Source organism: Sparassis crispa (assembly GCF_003851025.1).
Source record: "Sparassis crispa DNA, contig_000003F, whole genome shotgun sequence".
NCBI classification, from domain to species: domain Eukaryota; kingdom Fungi; phylum Basidiomycota; class Agaricomycetes; order Polyporales; family Sparassidaceae; genus Sparassis; species Sparassis crispa.
This window is the reverse complement of record NW_020939750.1, coordinates 2,874,480-2,889,612: the sequence shown is the minus strand read 5'-3', so window position 1 is coordinate 2,889,612 and position 15,133 is coordinate 2,874,480. Positions and strand designations below refer to the sequence as shown.

The window sequence follows — 15,133 nt, the reverse complement described above, 5'->3', positions numbered from 1 at the left end:
ACGATCTCTTGTACGAACATGGCCCCCCTTTGCATTGAAGTCGCCGACGCCCCTAGCACCGCTGCTTTCCGCGCGGACCAGGCCATCGCGGGCCCCGCGGGGGAAATACTGAAGAACACGCAAGGTGTCGTTAAGTGCGAAGACCTATAACTTTGTTGGCAATGTATTCATGGCTGTTGCAGGGTATACTACGGTTTGCAGTTTGAGGAGGAGAAGCATGTCTATGTTTGCAACGGTGGGTTGGCATCCTCTGTAACATCAGAACCATAGCAAGCACGCTCACGGCGTGTTGCCCATAGTATGGGAGCGGCTTGACGACCATCGCCGGCTCCAGGCAGACGCTGTCGCCTACCCTCTTCTTGGCAAGGCTTGTGCGCAATTCATGGCCGGGGGGTCTAGGATAGTGCATATCTACCCGACGAGCGAGCCATACGGCGCCCTAGCGGCACCAGCCACGGAACTCGCGTACGTGACCGTCAAGCCGGGACAGTCGAAGGAGAAGGTCGACGAATATGGTGCTGCGCTCATGGCACTGATGAATGGCCTCCCGGAGAGCTACGGCGTCCGCACCGCTGTATGGGGACAGACGGAGGAGAATCCTAATACGATTGCTTTTGTCATCGGCTGGACGTCAGTGGAGGTGCGTTGTGGGAACGATGACGATGGTGGCTGTTGTGAATATTGAAGATTAATCTCCAGGCTCACTTCAATACTGTCAAGACTCACCCAGAGGCTATCCGTCTGCTCACGGAACTCCGCGAGATTGCTGATATCACCCTCAGTCACGCTGAATTGAAGGCATACTGAGAGCGTATGATGTATGTGCGAGAGGGTCTTGCATATGTGGTGGATAGCCTGTAAAGCAGTTGTGTATGCATGTACAAGACACCCTGACATTTCCTTGAGGAATCACACAAGAATTGTACTAGTACCGAATATTGTCTCGTCTGGAGTATGCATACCGATCTCTCGGCCTGTGTTGAAGTGATCAATGAGGATCCGCGACCGCGGCGGAAGAGACGACGCCTTCGCAGCGAACATCTCAGATCGGCTCTGCTCAATCTGCGGTCTATATAGAGGAACGACTCTTTCTTCCTATATACTAGAGGCTGGTTAACGAGCCTAAATCTGCGGCGCATGTTCGTACTATGGCGTCCACCTACCGTCCTCTGCCTCCCATAACGCACCAGCGCGATGTCTTTCCCCAGCCCATCACGGCCTTGTCGTTTGACCCCCTTTCCGACACCTTGTGGGCTGGCTCGGATTCCGGGAATGTCGTCGCCTACTACACTTCCCATGGTATACGCGGGGTCGCGTTCCCTGTCGGTGGGGATCTCGCGGTGAAAGACCTGATTGCTACGGAAGCCAATGTCCGAGCTGTTGGAATCGCTAGTGACGGTATGGGTGCTTGGAGTAAAGGAGGAGTGAACAAGTGGTACTACAGGTGAGCTCAAATTGTTGTCCCGAGGTAATCCCAACCCGCAGACTATTACTTCTCTAGGTCTGCGGACCCTGTAACTACGTTCTCCAACAATGCACCTTCAGCACCTGTATTTGCGGCTTCTACAGCTACCCCAGAGTTGCTAATAATGAACTACCAAACGGGCGATGTAATGCGACGTTCCCCAGCACCGTCAATGCTTACACACCTCTTATGGTCGACGTCCTCAGGTGCCGTGATCTCAGGTGCCTCTGACGGAACGCTGCGTCTTCATGATCCGAGGGATTCCATGCAGCGAGCGGAGAACAGTGTTCGGGCTCATCTTAACGGGATTCAGGACCTTGAGGCATTTGACAACTTTGTGTTCACAATCGGATTGGGCACCAGGTAGTTTCCATGTTTCTGCTATCTACATATTGTCTCTGACGGTGAGGTGCAGACAAGGTCGACCACACCCTGATCCTCTAGTAAAGGTCTACGACATCCGCATCCTCAAGCCACTTTCTCCTCTTCCATTTGCGAGTGGACCCGCTTTCATCAACAGGGTACCGAAGCGAAGTCACTGCATCACTATCACGTCCAGCCAGGGTCTTATTAATATCGTCGATGCCTCCAACCCCAACGTCAATGAGTTCTATCAGGTAATCGGCTTTCATATCGTAGGTCCGGGTTCTTCTTGTTTCTGATACCGTGTTCCAGCTTGATACTTCGTCATACATCACGTCCGCCGCCGTTTCCCCCACAGGCGCATATATGGCATTTGGAGATGCTGAAGGTGCTGTTCATCTAATGACCGCGGCTAGCGAGGAGGAGCATCTACCTTTCAATGGTTTCCAAGGTAAGGACGTCGAATGGGTAGATACTCCGGAACCTCTCCCTCAGATTGAATGGACCGACTCGACGTAAGAGGGTTATCATTTTAGCTTTCGTCACTGTCAAAACCTGAACGCTCATTTGCAGACCGTTGAGCAGCATCGGTGTTCCTTACTATGACACCCATCTTTTGTCCTCATGGACCCAAGACTTTGTATCGACTAGTGTACACTATCCCCCACCAGCCAAGATACCACAAATTATTCTGAATACTATGAAGATCAACGACAATGTAGCATACGCTTCCCTTCCCAAAGAACTTAGAGGTCGGCGCAACGTCGTTCCCTCTGGGATACGCAGATCTGAGGGCCGCTTCAGGAGTGGAAAATCCCGACGAACGGTACGTTTGTTCTTAAGACCTGTCTCAGGATGATTGTCTCATCGTATATCTAGCCAGAACCGGACACCCCGGATTATCAGTACAATCCTGATATCATTCCGAAGGTGTACCAGCAAGTCGAGATTGAGTACTCGAAGTTCGGAGTCGAGGACTTCGACTTTGGGTACGTATACCTAGTTTATCCAGACTGGCGTACAGGACCTAAACATATTTGCAGCTTCTACAACCGAACAGAGTTCAGCGGGCTCGAGACCCACATTCTCAACTCATACACAAACCCCGTTGTACAACTTATGCATTATATCCTGCCGATTCGCCATCTCGCGAAATCGCACATAACCACGGATTGCCTGCGCGAACATTGTCTACTTTGTGAGCTTGGCTTTGTCATGCGTATGCTCGAAGATGCAAGAGGGACAAATTGTCAGGCGAGCAATTTTTGCAAGACAGTAGGCGTGCTGGCTCAAAGTCAGCCATCGCAACTATGTCCACTCTTAGTATGCTGACAGAACACCATAGTGAACAATGCTATCGAACTCATGGACTATGGCCGAGAATCTGCAGAGCTGAATTATTCACACATGATTCAGGCCTTCCATCGTTTCCTCGTGGACCATCTAAGTTCCGAAGGCAACTCGTTCCCTCACAATCCTCAACTTGTTCCCCTTGCGTCGCCTCCGTCGGTGTTTTCTCCAGCACCGGCTCCGATCACCCAGCTGCTCGGGGTCGATGCTAAGAACATCATCACTTGCACTCATTGCAAAGCTGTCCGGGAAAAAGAAAACATGAATCATATTGTGGACATGGTGTATCCACGAAAGGTGGTGTATCTGTCATGATTATAGTGTATGACCAGAGGTTGAGTATCTTTGACAGCTTGCGTCCAATGATCCTGCGTTCGCGACAGACTTCGTCTCTATTCTACGGGGATCTCTTCTGCGAAAGACCACTCACAAGGCGACGTGCCAGAGTTGCAAACGATTAACTAACTTCGAGTCGCGGCGGTCGATCCGGACCAGGGATCTGCCTGCAATACTTGCGGTGAATGCAGGTGTTTTCAATGAAGAATCCCACAAGTTCTGGCTGGACACTCGGCATCAGACTTTCTTGAAGCCGACGATAGAGTTGAGCGGTCAACTGGATGGCATGGATGATCCTGAATCTGTCGTCTATGAGTTGAGGGTGAGACCGTTCTGCCCTATTGCCGTCAGATGTGTTTGCTTATGCAGTGATGATACTTAGGCCATGGTGATACAGGTTGTCCCCAAGGATCAGCATTCGCATCTTGTTGCTATCGCCAAAGGTGCGTCATATTTTGTCCGTCTTTTCCCTTGACTGACGAGTTCTCACAGTACCGGAGGCCGAGAACTCAAAAAAGATGGAGTCACCGTGGTTCATATTCAACGACTTTGTTGTCCATAATATCTCTGAGACAGAGGCACTGAGTTTCCCGGCTAACTGGAAGGTGCGTCGACTTTACTGCCATGGCACGTTTCCCTTCGTGACCGTGTTCCTAGGTTCCGGCTATCATCTATTTGGAGCGTGTAGATTTGCGACAGCAACTCAATTTCAGTGCACTCCCAAACACAATCGACCAGTCAATATTGTGCCGCGATACCAGTATCTCGACGTATGTTTTTCGAACGTAAAATGCGTCTCTTAATAGCTCACGTCCGTATACAGGAATCGTGACATGAAGCTCATTAAGCATGAGTGCTTGAGATATGATGAACTCCCCAATCCCGGGACTCTCGTTGCTATCGATGCCGAGTTCGTGTCGATGCAGCAGGTATGCGTCGGGCCATTGTGGCGGAGCCTGTCTGACTGATATTACAGGAGGAAACAGAGTATCGCTCGGACGGTACAAAGAAGGTACTCCGACCTGCCCGGCTGAGCTTGGCCCGTGTATCGGTACTTCGCGGCGATGGTCCGAAGGAAGGCGTGCCGTTCATTGACGATCATATACACACCAGCGAGGTCATTGTGGACTACTTGACGGAGTTCTCTGGCATTAAATGTACGTTCCCGCGGCTTCGTTTGTGTATGATGCTGACGGTCTATTCATAGTTGGCGATCTTGATCCCCATCTGTCCAGATATACGCTGACGCCACTCAAGGTGGTGTACAAGAAACTGCGCCTGCTAGTAGACCGTGGATGTGTGTTTGTCGGACATGGCCTATCGAAAGACTTTCGTATCATCAGTGCGTCGACCAGCCTGTCTCGAATCGCGAGGCTAATAAATTTCCTCAGACATCTATGTCCCTCCAGAGCAAGTCCTCGATACGGTAGATATGTATTTCTTGAAGAGTCGACAGCGACGTCTATCTCTTCGATTCTTGACATGGTACGTCCTCAAGGAGAACATCCAGACAGAGACACACGACTCGATCGAGGATGCGCTCTCAGCGTTGAAGCTTTACAAAGCATTCCAGGACTTTGAGTCCCAAGGTGTCCTGGACGAAAAGCTGGACGAGCTTTACCGCGAGGGCCGGCAATACGTCCGTATATTGATATCCCGCCTTGTCCGGTTTACCTAACCCCTTGGTTCACGCAGAATTTCAAGCCACCGTTACCCACCGCGGCGGCTATCCCGGCCACACATGCCAGCCCGCCTCCGCTTTTTGCTGTGCCCAACGTTGGTCTATTGCAAATGCCGTTTGGTTCCGGTCAGTTTGCAGCTGGTGGATTTACCCCGCACAACTTCTCCCCAGCGCCATCTCCCAACCCGTATATGCAGCAGAACTGGCGGTACAGACAACAAGGTCCATTGCCGGGGCAATGATGTAGTCCGTAGGTTTCACAACTTTTCAGGATCGTGTGGGTGTACAACCAGATTATGCAGTCAAAATGTATCCAAAGAACGGTGACAGACATACGATGCAGGGTATCAGGTCCACAGACCAAGTTGCGTAGGACGAGTGTTACAGCAGCTTAGCATAGAATCCGAAAGTAGATTGGAACATAAGACCCAGTACGACATATGACGACTAGCTTGTACGCAGTGACGCAGACAGTGTGCCCCTGTCGATGAAATGCTGCACGGTTTCTCGTGTCTCCGGTGCCTATACTGGGTCGCGCAATGCCAGTACCTTCGACCAGCTGCTTCATGGTGTGATCTCACGGACTGAGATGTCCATGTCATGACCGAGACATTCGGTGAAATGCCTCATTCATGTAGACCGTCAGGGCTCGCATGAGAGCCAAACTTCAAACTCTTCGGATACATCATGCATTTCGAAGCAGCCGAATCATTCCGTCAGCGGTGGCTATGACTTTCCTGCTTCGACCATCATAGGTTCGCTCGCAATTGTGTGTCCATGTATCTCCAAAGTCGGGGTGATTGCACGAGTCCTTCGCAAGAATATTGCGATAAGACACCTCCCCATGTTCGTTCCGCAGACCTCGCGAACAAAGCCCAAATTGACAATCTCCATGCTGCCTAAAGTTGGCTGTGACAGGACAAGGCGAACTTGACAGACTCACCTGGAATTAACGTTTGCGTAATGAGTGTCAGTGGAATGCCACAGTGCTACAGCGTGATACAGGATTCAAGCGAGAACCGACGGGTCCTGAAACAGGCCGTAGAACTTGGGGCACGATCTCACCTTGGACAACGGGAGGCTCTGTAGACGCCCACGGAGCTGGGAAGTTTCTTGGGACCGCTCTCAGAGATCTGCGCCTGGTGAGGTGAGACAAAGAGGGACAATTAATTAAGTAGAGAATGGTGTCGTCCTCTGAGGAATGGAACGTTGATGCGCATACGGGCCTCACACGTGACACGCGTTGCGTGGGAATGTTCGTGGTACGCATGAACGTGACCGCGATTGGCCCGGGAGAATCTTGAACACCACTTGATCATCGCGTCCTCATGTCTACCCTCCGCATCGAATTTGACATTGGCATTAACTGGAACGAGGACGACGCTCCTATCGACCCGATTATTCTTCCTCAACTTACACCGCCGGGCATGTTATCGAACGACTCGGACTCGTCCCAGTCAGACACGCTCTATATGAGGCAGGGCAAAAGAATCCACCGAGGCCGTAGGGCAATCGTCTTCGCTTGCCAGATGCAGCAAGGAGAGGAAACTCCCATTGACGTAGTTCTCAAGCTCACGACCCTCAAAGCGCACCATGACGATCTCGTCAAAGAGGCTGGTTTTTATGAGAACCAGCTTGCGGCTGTACAGGGCAATGTCGTGCCCTGGTTCTATGGTATATTTCAAGGTCAATTCCGTTCTCGATTTATGACCTGTATGGTATTGGAGCACTGTGGCGAGCCTATGGGTCAAGCTCAATATGAAGACATTGATTTCAAGTGAGTTTGGCAAGTTTAAACTCTCCCGTCGTAAACTAACATCTGAACAGAGCGGAGCTCATCAATCGCCTTGGTTATCTGCACAGCTTCTGTGGAATTGAACATGGCGACGTACGCGATAGTAACATACTCGTGAAAGACGGCTTCGCCGTATTCATCGACTTTGAATATGCACGGCCACACAAGTGCGAGCGAACTATGATGATTGAAATAGGAAAGCCGTGGCCTCAGGAGCTGGAATTCGGCTGTATCGAGTTGCATGACGCGGGGAAGGATTTTGGGCTCTGGGGCCCGGGTGAGTATCGATGATTTATACCAACACGCATTGTGCTGATAGCCTGCAGCTATCGTCGAATTCTTAGACGGTTGTATATCAGTCTATCAGATCACGTCGGCAAAACGGTTGGTCGAACTGACGCTACGCAATGAGTATACCGACCCGGCAGATGCACTGGAGGAGGCACGAGAGTTTGTGCAGTATCTCGTCGACATAGGGACACTGCCCAAATCTGCACTGACAAACTAGCTGATCAGGTTTGCTGTCTACATGCATCTGTCATTCCTGCATTCGTCGCTCCCATCAATTGATATATCATGCATATGTTATAATCTCCGAGTGATATATTTTGGTGCCGTGAACACACATCGCATACGGACGAACATACGAGCGAAGAGTGCATAATTCCAATGTTTGTGGTTTGAATACGGATGCAGTGACGGACAGTAGAAACGCCTTGTGCTCCAAGGTTTGCTGGAGAGATTAGCGTGCTCACAACAACTCCCTTTCGGTCGCTCGCCAGCACCCACCGTTGAATTGACCTCTGGCTTTACAATAACCAGAAGCATTCGGGTGCGCGAGGTGCGATGTCATGTCGTAGATTGGTGCTGAACTGTGAACAGTATTCGTTACATTTGCTACAATCAAACACGTCGAGATAGAGCAACAGCACACAAGACGTAGTAAAATCTCGAGGACAACATGAGTTGGAAGAAAACATGGCTCAATCCTCAGACATCAGGCCAATACCCACACCGGAGAGGGCGAACGACATCAGTCATCCACAGCGAGTTGCGGCACAAACAGCGATGGCATCGTTCTGGATAAATGCAATTCTCAGCACTCTGAGAAGACACATCATAGAGTTTGCATGACAAACCTCTCATCAATGCCGGGCCTTGCAGCCGTCCGAGCAGTGAACCTTCTATTCCAAGGCTCAACAGCGGGAAGTGAATCCTGTAGCACTTTCCTGGGAATTAAGCCAAATGCCACAGCCAAGAATGCAAAAACGGCAAAGAGCGGTCTGTGTTGTGCGCGATAACCACGAGAGACATACAACCTCACCCCTTCCTTCACAAGAAAGAATGTTGATTGCACCGATGATAAGATAGCGAGGTCCACGTTTTTATCTTGCATCTGCTGCCAAACCTAAGAGAGTTGGAGCAATAATCAGAAGAGGAGACAATGAAAGGAACGCACCTGTATCAAGATCAGAGACTCAGTGGACAGACGACTGCAGTCATCGTCTTGCTTTGGCCAGTGAAAGTGGACAATGCGCCTGGGAGCGCCCTTAACGCAAATGTCGTAGAATGTAGAGGTTGTCTCCGGCTGAGGGGCAGCCAGTACTTTGTGCGTCTTGGCCTCCAAAGTGGCCCTGATGGTCCAGTCTGCGCCGATAAATATGCCATCAGGAATACTTCGGGCATCCTTCGATTCTCCGGACATAACGTTGGGGTATCGATGATTGGTATGGTCATAGTCGAATCTTCCTAGTTGTATGGCTTTGATGACTTCGATAGCGGGCCTGATCAAAACGGAGAACAGCCAATCTTCCGTGTCGTGCTCACTGCGAATCTCCGGGGGTAGAGAGCGAGAAGTGAGGGCAGGGTGGACAAGATTCAACCATCTCTGGTGTATATGGTTCCGCAAATTGAGTACAGGAAGAGTGGCCAGTAATTCATTAGCTGAATCGAAAACGCCATCGATTAGGGTTTCGTGTGCCGGAACTACCTCCATAAGCCGAGGAAGGCCGTTTTCGGACCACACATCGAATTCCGTTGGCAGGCGAGTGCTTGACTTCGTACCTTCGTTATAGAGATTCGGGATATCAGGAGGTTGGGTTTTCAAGACGGTTGCCACACGGAGTAGACCGTCGAACGCCGGGGCTACGCCAGGTGCTAGCGTCCCATCCTTCTTGCGCATCGCCTTGATAATTGAATAACGCGGCGCTTGCATCGTACCGGCAGGCACAGGCACACTTGGGCCGGGTTCATGTTCGCCTGAGCGTGAAAGTAAACCGGACGTTGACCGTGTAGGCAATGTCTCCTGAATCGAAGCTGGCAGTGGTTGCGCAGGCGACGAACCCTCTGGGTTCAGAGCTGACTTGGACGGCGTCGGCGAGGGGTGGTCTTCGTTCGCGGTTTGTCGTTGTCGTTTCGACGGTCGGGGTGTCGGGGTGTCAGAAGATTCGACCCTAGCTGAGGCTCCAGTGGGTGTGTTAGACATGAGTGTCGAAACGAGGGTAGTCTGATGACACTTGAGTTGAAACTCACTAAATCCGACAACTTTCGAAGGCAGGGCCACGATTCACACGCTGGCTACAATTGGCCAGACGCGTTTCTATTGTGAGTCATGCGACTCGAGTGCCTCGTCACGTCCGTTCCGTTCGTGTAGTTAGGCATAGCTAGCAGATGAAGTAATCGATACCGCATCAAATGCTATCCAGTAAGCTTTCCACCTCGCAGCAGGAATCAGGCAGACCGTTGAAGCTGCCAGCAAGCAGGTATGAGCTTCAACTCACTGACTGCACGCGCATGTCGAACTATGTAGGACTTATTTGGTCGGGCTTTGGTTCAGCCTGAAAAGTCCCAATAATGACCGCTGCGGAAAATGGGCATGATGGAGACACAATGGACTGGACCACATGTAGTTAAGCATGGCCATGGAGCGTCTAGTGCCAGGATACCGAGCAGGGAGGGAGGTGGGAGGCCTGGTACTTACACATCATTCCTTAGATTGGAATTCCCCTTCAAGATCGCCAGATCAAGTTCTGGAATTCCCACGCGAGGGACAGCTTATATGGGTGGTTCTTCGAAGTTGAACGTTTGAACATCCACTTATGTCTACTCTCCGTCTTGAATTCGACATTGGCATCAATTGGACCGACGACGGTTCCTTTGATCCAATAATTCTTCATCGTCCTACTTCCTCCCTCTCCGACATAACATGTGACGACTCCTCGCAGTCGGAGACGCTCTACGTGAGGCAGGGCAAGCGAATTCATCGAGGTCGTTCGACACTCGTCTGGGCCGCACAGATGCAGAGGGGAGGGGAAAGCCCAATCGACATAGTTTTCAAACTCACGACCCTTAAAGCCCATCATGACGATCTTCTCAAAGAAGCTGGTTTCTACCAGAACGAGCTTGCCACTGTCCAAGGCAAGATCGTGCCCAAGTTCTATGGAATATTTCAAGGTCATTTCGGCTCTCGATTTATCACCTGTATGGTATTGGAGCACTGTGGTCAGCCTATGCGCGAAGCTCAATACCAGAACCTTGATTTCAAGTAAGTTCATCGAATTCTATGGGTCTGTGATAGCTAACATCTGCACAGAGTTGAGCTCGTCAATCGCCTGCAGTATCTGCACAGCTCCTGTGGGATTGAACATGGCGACGTGTGCGGTGGCAACATACTCGTGAGCCACGGTTACCCTGTATTCATCGACTTTGAACATGCACGGCCCCACAATTGCAAGCGAAGTATGGCGATTGAAGTGGGGAAGCCGTGGCCACAGGTTTTGGAATTTGGCTGCTTTGAGCTGCACGATGCGGGAAAATATTTTGGGATCTGGGGCCCTGGTGAGTTTGGATGGTTTGCATGAACTGCATTATTAGGCTGAACCCTTGCAGCTATCGTCGAATTCTTGGACGATTGCATCTCAGTTTATCAGATCACGTCCCCAAAACGCTTGGTGGAACTGACGTTGCACAACGACTACATCGACCCAGACGATGCGCTAGAGCAGGCGCAAGAATTTGTGCAGTATCTCGTCAACAGAGGGACGTTGCCCAAGTCTGTACTGACGATGTCTAAATAACCGGCCACTGTCCCGCTGTCGACCTCAGTCCCATGCCCTCCTGTCCCCGAGTTCATGAACATGTCTAGTTTACTGTTGCTCTTTTGTATACCACTGCACCGTGTATTTTTCTACTCTGCATATGTCGTATAGACCGAATTATTACTGTGGCTGGGAGCCCAACATCCGCGCATCAGCAAAACCCAACTTTTACTTAAAAGGGTACTTAAATGACTTAAATGGACTTATGATCCTTATTTAAGGGTATAAGGTCAAAAAGGGGCCTAATGCATATTACATGAGTGTCTGAAATCAGACTTATGGACACTTTGAAGACTTATTGCCTTAAATAAGGGTTGTAAGACCGAAAAGTCAAAATAGCTCTGTAAGAAAAAGTTGGGTTTTGCTGATGCGGCCGATGCCGAATGAGCCACTGGATCACCCCCGTCGTCGCCAATATTTGCTCTGTCTTTGGTTATGATGTCACACTTTTGCATAGACGATCCATCCTGTTCAAATTTGCTTTTGTTGCGAGCTGTACCTTTCTTTTTCGCATGGAAGTCTTTCTTAGAAGAAATTCTCATTTGCATGCGAATGAGAACAAGCGTACATGATCATCTTAACGGGCAGCCTGTCGGCGGGTCGTATACTAGGATTTCACCGATCTCTTGAGCTCGGAAGGAGCGTCGTTCGTACCCGGTCACTGACTCTTCGACCATGCGGACATCTTCAGCGCTTCAGCACCTATTTCTTGGATTAGTCTATTCAGAAACCCGGTTTACACATAAACCCCCCCTGCTTTTGGTGATTTCGTGATGGCTCTGAAAAAATTCGAAGACGCTCACCTGTCAATGTTTACCAGCGGTCTGGAATCTCTAAGTAAATCCAATCGCGATGGACGGCAACAATGGAATTCCTACGTGTTGGTTGGCGCCTTCAAGTTGGCCAACATAGAAGGTTTGAACTCGAACACATACTTACACGCTTCCTCATATTCCTTTGACCGCTATGTCCACTCTTCGTCTCGAATTTGACATTGGCCTGAACTTACACAACCCCGCTGATGACGATTCCCTTCTACCGATTGTCCTGCATCGTCTCACCTCATCTGGCGAATCGCCCGATGGTCCCTCTCTGTCGGAAACATTCTATGTGCGACAGGGCAATAGAATCCATCGGGGTCGTGCGGCACACGTATGGGCCGGAAAGATGCAGAAGGGAGACGGGCGCCTCATTGATATAGTGCTCAAAATTACAATTGGTAGAGACCGGCACGTCGACCTCATCAAGGAAGCAAATTTCTACCAGAATGAACTCGCCGCTGTTCAAGGCAACATTGTTCCTCGTTTCTACGGTATTTTCCAAGGACACATTCGCACTCTCCTTATGACTTGCATGGTGCTGGAGCACTGTGGCGAGCATATGACTAAAGCTCAGCACGAGGATATGGATTTCAAGTGAGTTTGTCCAGTCATTCTTAGCCTGCCATAGCTTACGTCCACGTAGAGTGGAGCTCATTAGTCGCTTGGGCTATCTGCACAGCATCTGTGGTGTCGAACACGGCGACGTCTGCAGTAGTAACATACTGGTGAAAGACGGCTTCCCTGTCATCATCGACTTCGAGTGTGCGCAACCACATAGGTGCGAGAGAAAGATGACAATCGAAGTAGGAAAGCCATGGCCACCGGTGTTGGACTTCGGCTGTTTCGAACTATATGATGTGGCTAGGGACTTCGAACTATGGGGGCCCGGTGAGTCTCGATGATGCGAACGAATGTGCAATTGTGCTGATAATACACAGCTATCGTCGAATTCTTAGACGATTGCATTTCGGTCCGCCAGATCACGTCCGCAAAGCAGTTGGTGGACCTGACATTGCACAATGATTATACTGACCGGGCGAAGGCATTGGAGGACGCACAGGAGCTTGTGCAGTATCTCGTCGGGATGGGCACACTGCCCGAGTCAGTGTTAATGGATTAGCTTGCGTCCAGCTCAGTAGGTATCCCTCTTTTCTTCGTGTCCCTGTCAATTTTCTGTATACCATTTCATCATGTATCTTTATATCTCGGGCAAGTACTGCTGTCACGAACTTGTCACGAACAGACGACTACGTCTGAAGCGGGGCACGTGATCGTGGCGTACCGTTGACTCCGAGAGTCGCGACGTCGAACCTCGTCGAACATCCAAGTACCATGGCTACCCTCCGTATCGAAGTCGACATTGGCATTAACTAGGTCGAGTGGGATATCACCTCCGTCGACCCAATTGTTCTTCGTCGTCTTACTCCCTCTGGCATGTCATTTGACGACTGCCCCCAGCCAGACTTACTCTATGTGATGAAGCAGGGCAAAAGAATCCATCGCGGCCGCCAGACGCTCGTATTCGCCGGACAAATGTAGAAAGGAGAGGACACGCCGATTGACATAGTTATCAAGCTCACAACCCTCAAAGCGCACCATGATGACCTCATCAAAGAAGCTGGGTTCTACCAGGATGAGCTCGCGGCTGTCCAAGGTAAAATCGTGCCCAAATTCTATGGCATATTTCAAGGCCATTTCGGTTCTCGATTTATCACCTGTACTGTGCTGAAAAATTGTGGTGAGCGTATGAGCAAAGCTCTCTACAAGAACCTTGATTTCAAGTGCGTTCGTCAAGTTGCACCGTCCTGCCATAGCTAACATTTGGGCAGAGTGGAGCTCGTCAACCGTCTGCAACATCTGCATAGTTTCTGTGGGCTTGAACATGGCGACGTGTGCGGTGGCAACGTACTCGTGAAGGATGACTCCCCCGTATTCATCGACTTTGAACATGCCCGGCCGCACGAGTGCAAGCGAACTATGGCGATTGAAGTGGGAAAGCCATGGCCCCAGGCGTTGGATTTCGGCTGCTTTGAACTGCATGACGCTGGAAAATATTTCGGGGTTTGGGGCCCTGGTGAGTTTCTTTGGTCTGCATGAACGCGTTGCTATACTGACCCCCCGCAGCTATCGTCGAATTCCTGGACGATTGTATCTCAGTCTACCAGATCACTTCTCCAAAACGCTTGGTGGAACTAACGTTGCACAACGACTATATCGACCCGGAAGATGCATTAGAGCAGGCGCAAGAATTTGTGCAGTATCTCGTCAACAGAGGGACACTGCCCGAGTCTGTGTTGATGAATTCTGAATAGTCTGTTTCGCTATCGACCCGTTCCCGATGTATATATGCCCTCGTTCCCAAGTTCGTCAACACGTCTCGAGCAAATGAGACGTGCACACCACTGGACAGTCTATTCTGGCGGGAGCTATGCGTCCACGGCAGATGACGAACGACTCATCATCATCCTCGTTATCGCTAACGATCTGCTTTCGTCGGTGGCACAGTGCCATGGTCTGGAAACCTGTGGTTAGTTATGGTACAGTTCTTACTCACCGACTGGTTCACCCAGTTCAGGGTTGCTTTGATTACGGCGAACTGTACTGTAGGTCTCTTGGACGTCTTCTGGCTTCCGTTCGCAGGCTCTGAGTCTCTAAGAACATTCATTTGCATGCGAATGAGAACAAGTGTACGTGTACGTGTATTATGTATGTTTTTCACGCAGCCTGTCGGTGGCTCACGTTATTCCGTGGTCAAGCCGATACACTAGGTGCGATTTTACCGCTCTCTTGCACTCGGACAGAACGTCGTTTACGCCCAGTCATTGATTCTACTACCAGGGGAGTCGACATCTTCAGCACCTATCTCTTGCTTCTTTTATGGAGAAGCTGAGGATGTCACTGTATCAAGCAAGGATTCAGCGCGATGCAGGACCTTCAGTGAAGTATGGCGTACGACGTTGTCCTGTGTATCTGGGCCTATTGCTTGTCCTGCCGTGGCTGAGACCTTCTTTGCACAGCAGACTTATTCTGACGTCCTGCAAGATCAGTCTCGGGGTGCGTTCGGTCCTGCGATCTGTCATGTTTGCCAGTCCGTCAACGGTACGTTCTACGCAGCTCACTCCAACTCCAACTTACCCTTGTCTCCCGTATGCAGCCTCGTTCTCCTCTCGCGCAATCGGTTCACCTTCTCGCGACTCGCCGTCAGGCTTTGGAACTTCAGCTGCA

At 50.5% G+C, this 15,133-nt stretch overlaps 7 protein-coding genes across 7 annotated transcripts; 6 read left to right on the top strand and 1 right to left on the bottom strand.

The window, feature by feature from the left end:
• Positions 1-18: 18 nt before the first annotated feature.
• Positions 19-807, top strand: SCP_0410540 (hypothetical protein; the record flags this gene model as incomplete). The annotated part of the gene is made up of 4 exons (XM_027757781.1): positions 19-134; positions 183-235; positions 300-640; positions 700-807. 4 exons carry the CDS (start codon positions 19-21, stop codon positions 805-807), a joined length of 618 nt encoding a protein of 205 aa, XP_027613582.1.
• A 341-nt stretch (positions 808-1,148) lies between these two features.
• SCP_0410530 (PAB-dependent poly(A)-specific ribonuclease subunit PAN2) lies at positions 1,149-5,437 on the top strand (the record flags this gene model as incomplete). The annotated part of the gene is made up of 17 exons (XM_027757780.1): positions 1,149-1,444; positions 1,502-1,828; positions 1,881-2,082; positions 2,141-2,343; positions 2,402-2,654; positions 2,708-2,817; positions 2,872-3,122; positions 3,174-3,475; positions 3,531-3,836; positions 3,897-3,957; positions 4,007-4,119; positions 4,172-4,284; positions 4,338-4,443; positions 4,491-4,671; positions 4,722-4,856; positions 4,906-5,153; positions 5,210-5,437. The coding sequence occupies 17 exons, from the start codon at positions 1,149-1,151 to the stop codon at positions 5,435-5,437; spliced, it is 3,435 nt and encodes a 1,144-aa protein (XP_027613581.1).
• Positions 5,438-6,523: 1,086 nt separating this feature from the next.
• SCP_0410520 (hypothetical protein) lies at positions 6,524-7,498 on the top strand (the record flags this gene model as incomplete). The annotated part of the gene is made up of 3 exons (XM_027757779.1): positions 6,524-6,972; positions 7,023-7,267; positions 7,317-7,498. The coding sequence occupies 3 exons, from the start codon at positions 6,524-6,526 to the stop codon at positions 7,496-7,498; spliced, it is 876 nt and encodes a 291-aa protein (XP_027613580.1).
• Positions 7,499-8,023: 525 nt separating this feature from the next.
• SCP_0410510 (hypothetical protein) lies at positions 8,024-9,475 on the bottom strand (the record flags this gene model as incomplete). Its single annotated transcript, XM_027757778.1, has 3 exons — positions 8,024-8,069; positions 8,130-8,398; positions 8,450-9,475. 3 exons carry the CDS (start codon positions 9,473-9,475, stop codon positions 8,024-8,026), a joined length of 1,341 nt encoding a protein of 446 aa, XP_027613579.1.
• Positions 9,476-10,088: 613 nt separating this feature from the next.
• Positions 10,089-11,066, top strand: SCP_0410500 (hypothetical protein; the record flags this gene model as incomplete). The annotated part of the gene is made up of 3 exons (XM_027757777.1): positions 10,089-10,534; positions 10,583-10,827; positions 10,879-11,066. 3 exons carry the CDS (start codon positions 10,089-10,091, stop codon positions 11,064-11,066), a joined length of 879 nt encoding a protein of 292 aa, XP_027613578.1.
• Positions 11,067-12,053: 987 nt separating this feature from the next.
• SCP_0410490 (hypothetical protein) lies at positions 12,054-13,028 on the top strand (the record flags this gene model as incomplete). The annotated part of the gene is made up of 3 exons (XM_027757776.1): positions 12,054-12,502; positions 12,552-12,796; positions 12,847-13,028. 3 exons carry the CDS (start codon positions 12,054-12,056, stop codon positions 13,026-13,028), a joined length of 876 nt encoding a protein of 291 aa, XP_027613577.1.
• Positions 13,029-13,654: 626 nt separating this feature from the next.
• SCP_0410480 (hypothetical protein) lies at positions 13,655-14,220 on the top strand (the record flags this gene model as incomplete). The annotated part of the gene is made up of 3 exons (XM_027757775.1): positions 13,655-13,689; positions 13,738-13,982; positions 14,033-14,220. The coding sequence occupies 3 exons, from the start codon at positions 13,655-13,657 to the stop codon at positions 14,218-14,220; spliced, it is 468 nt and encodes a 155-aa protein (XP_027613576.1).
• Between the last annotated feature and the right edge of the window lie 913 nt (positions 14,221-15,133).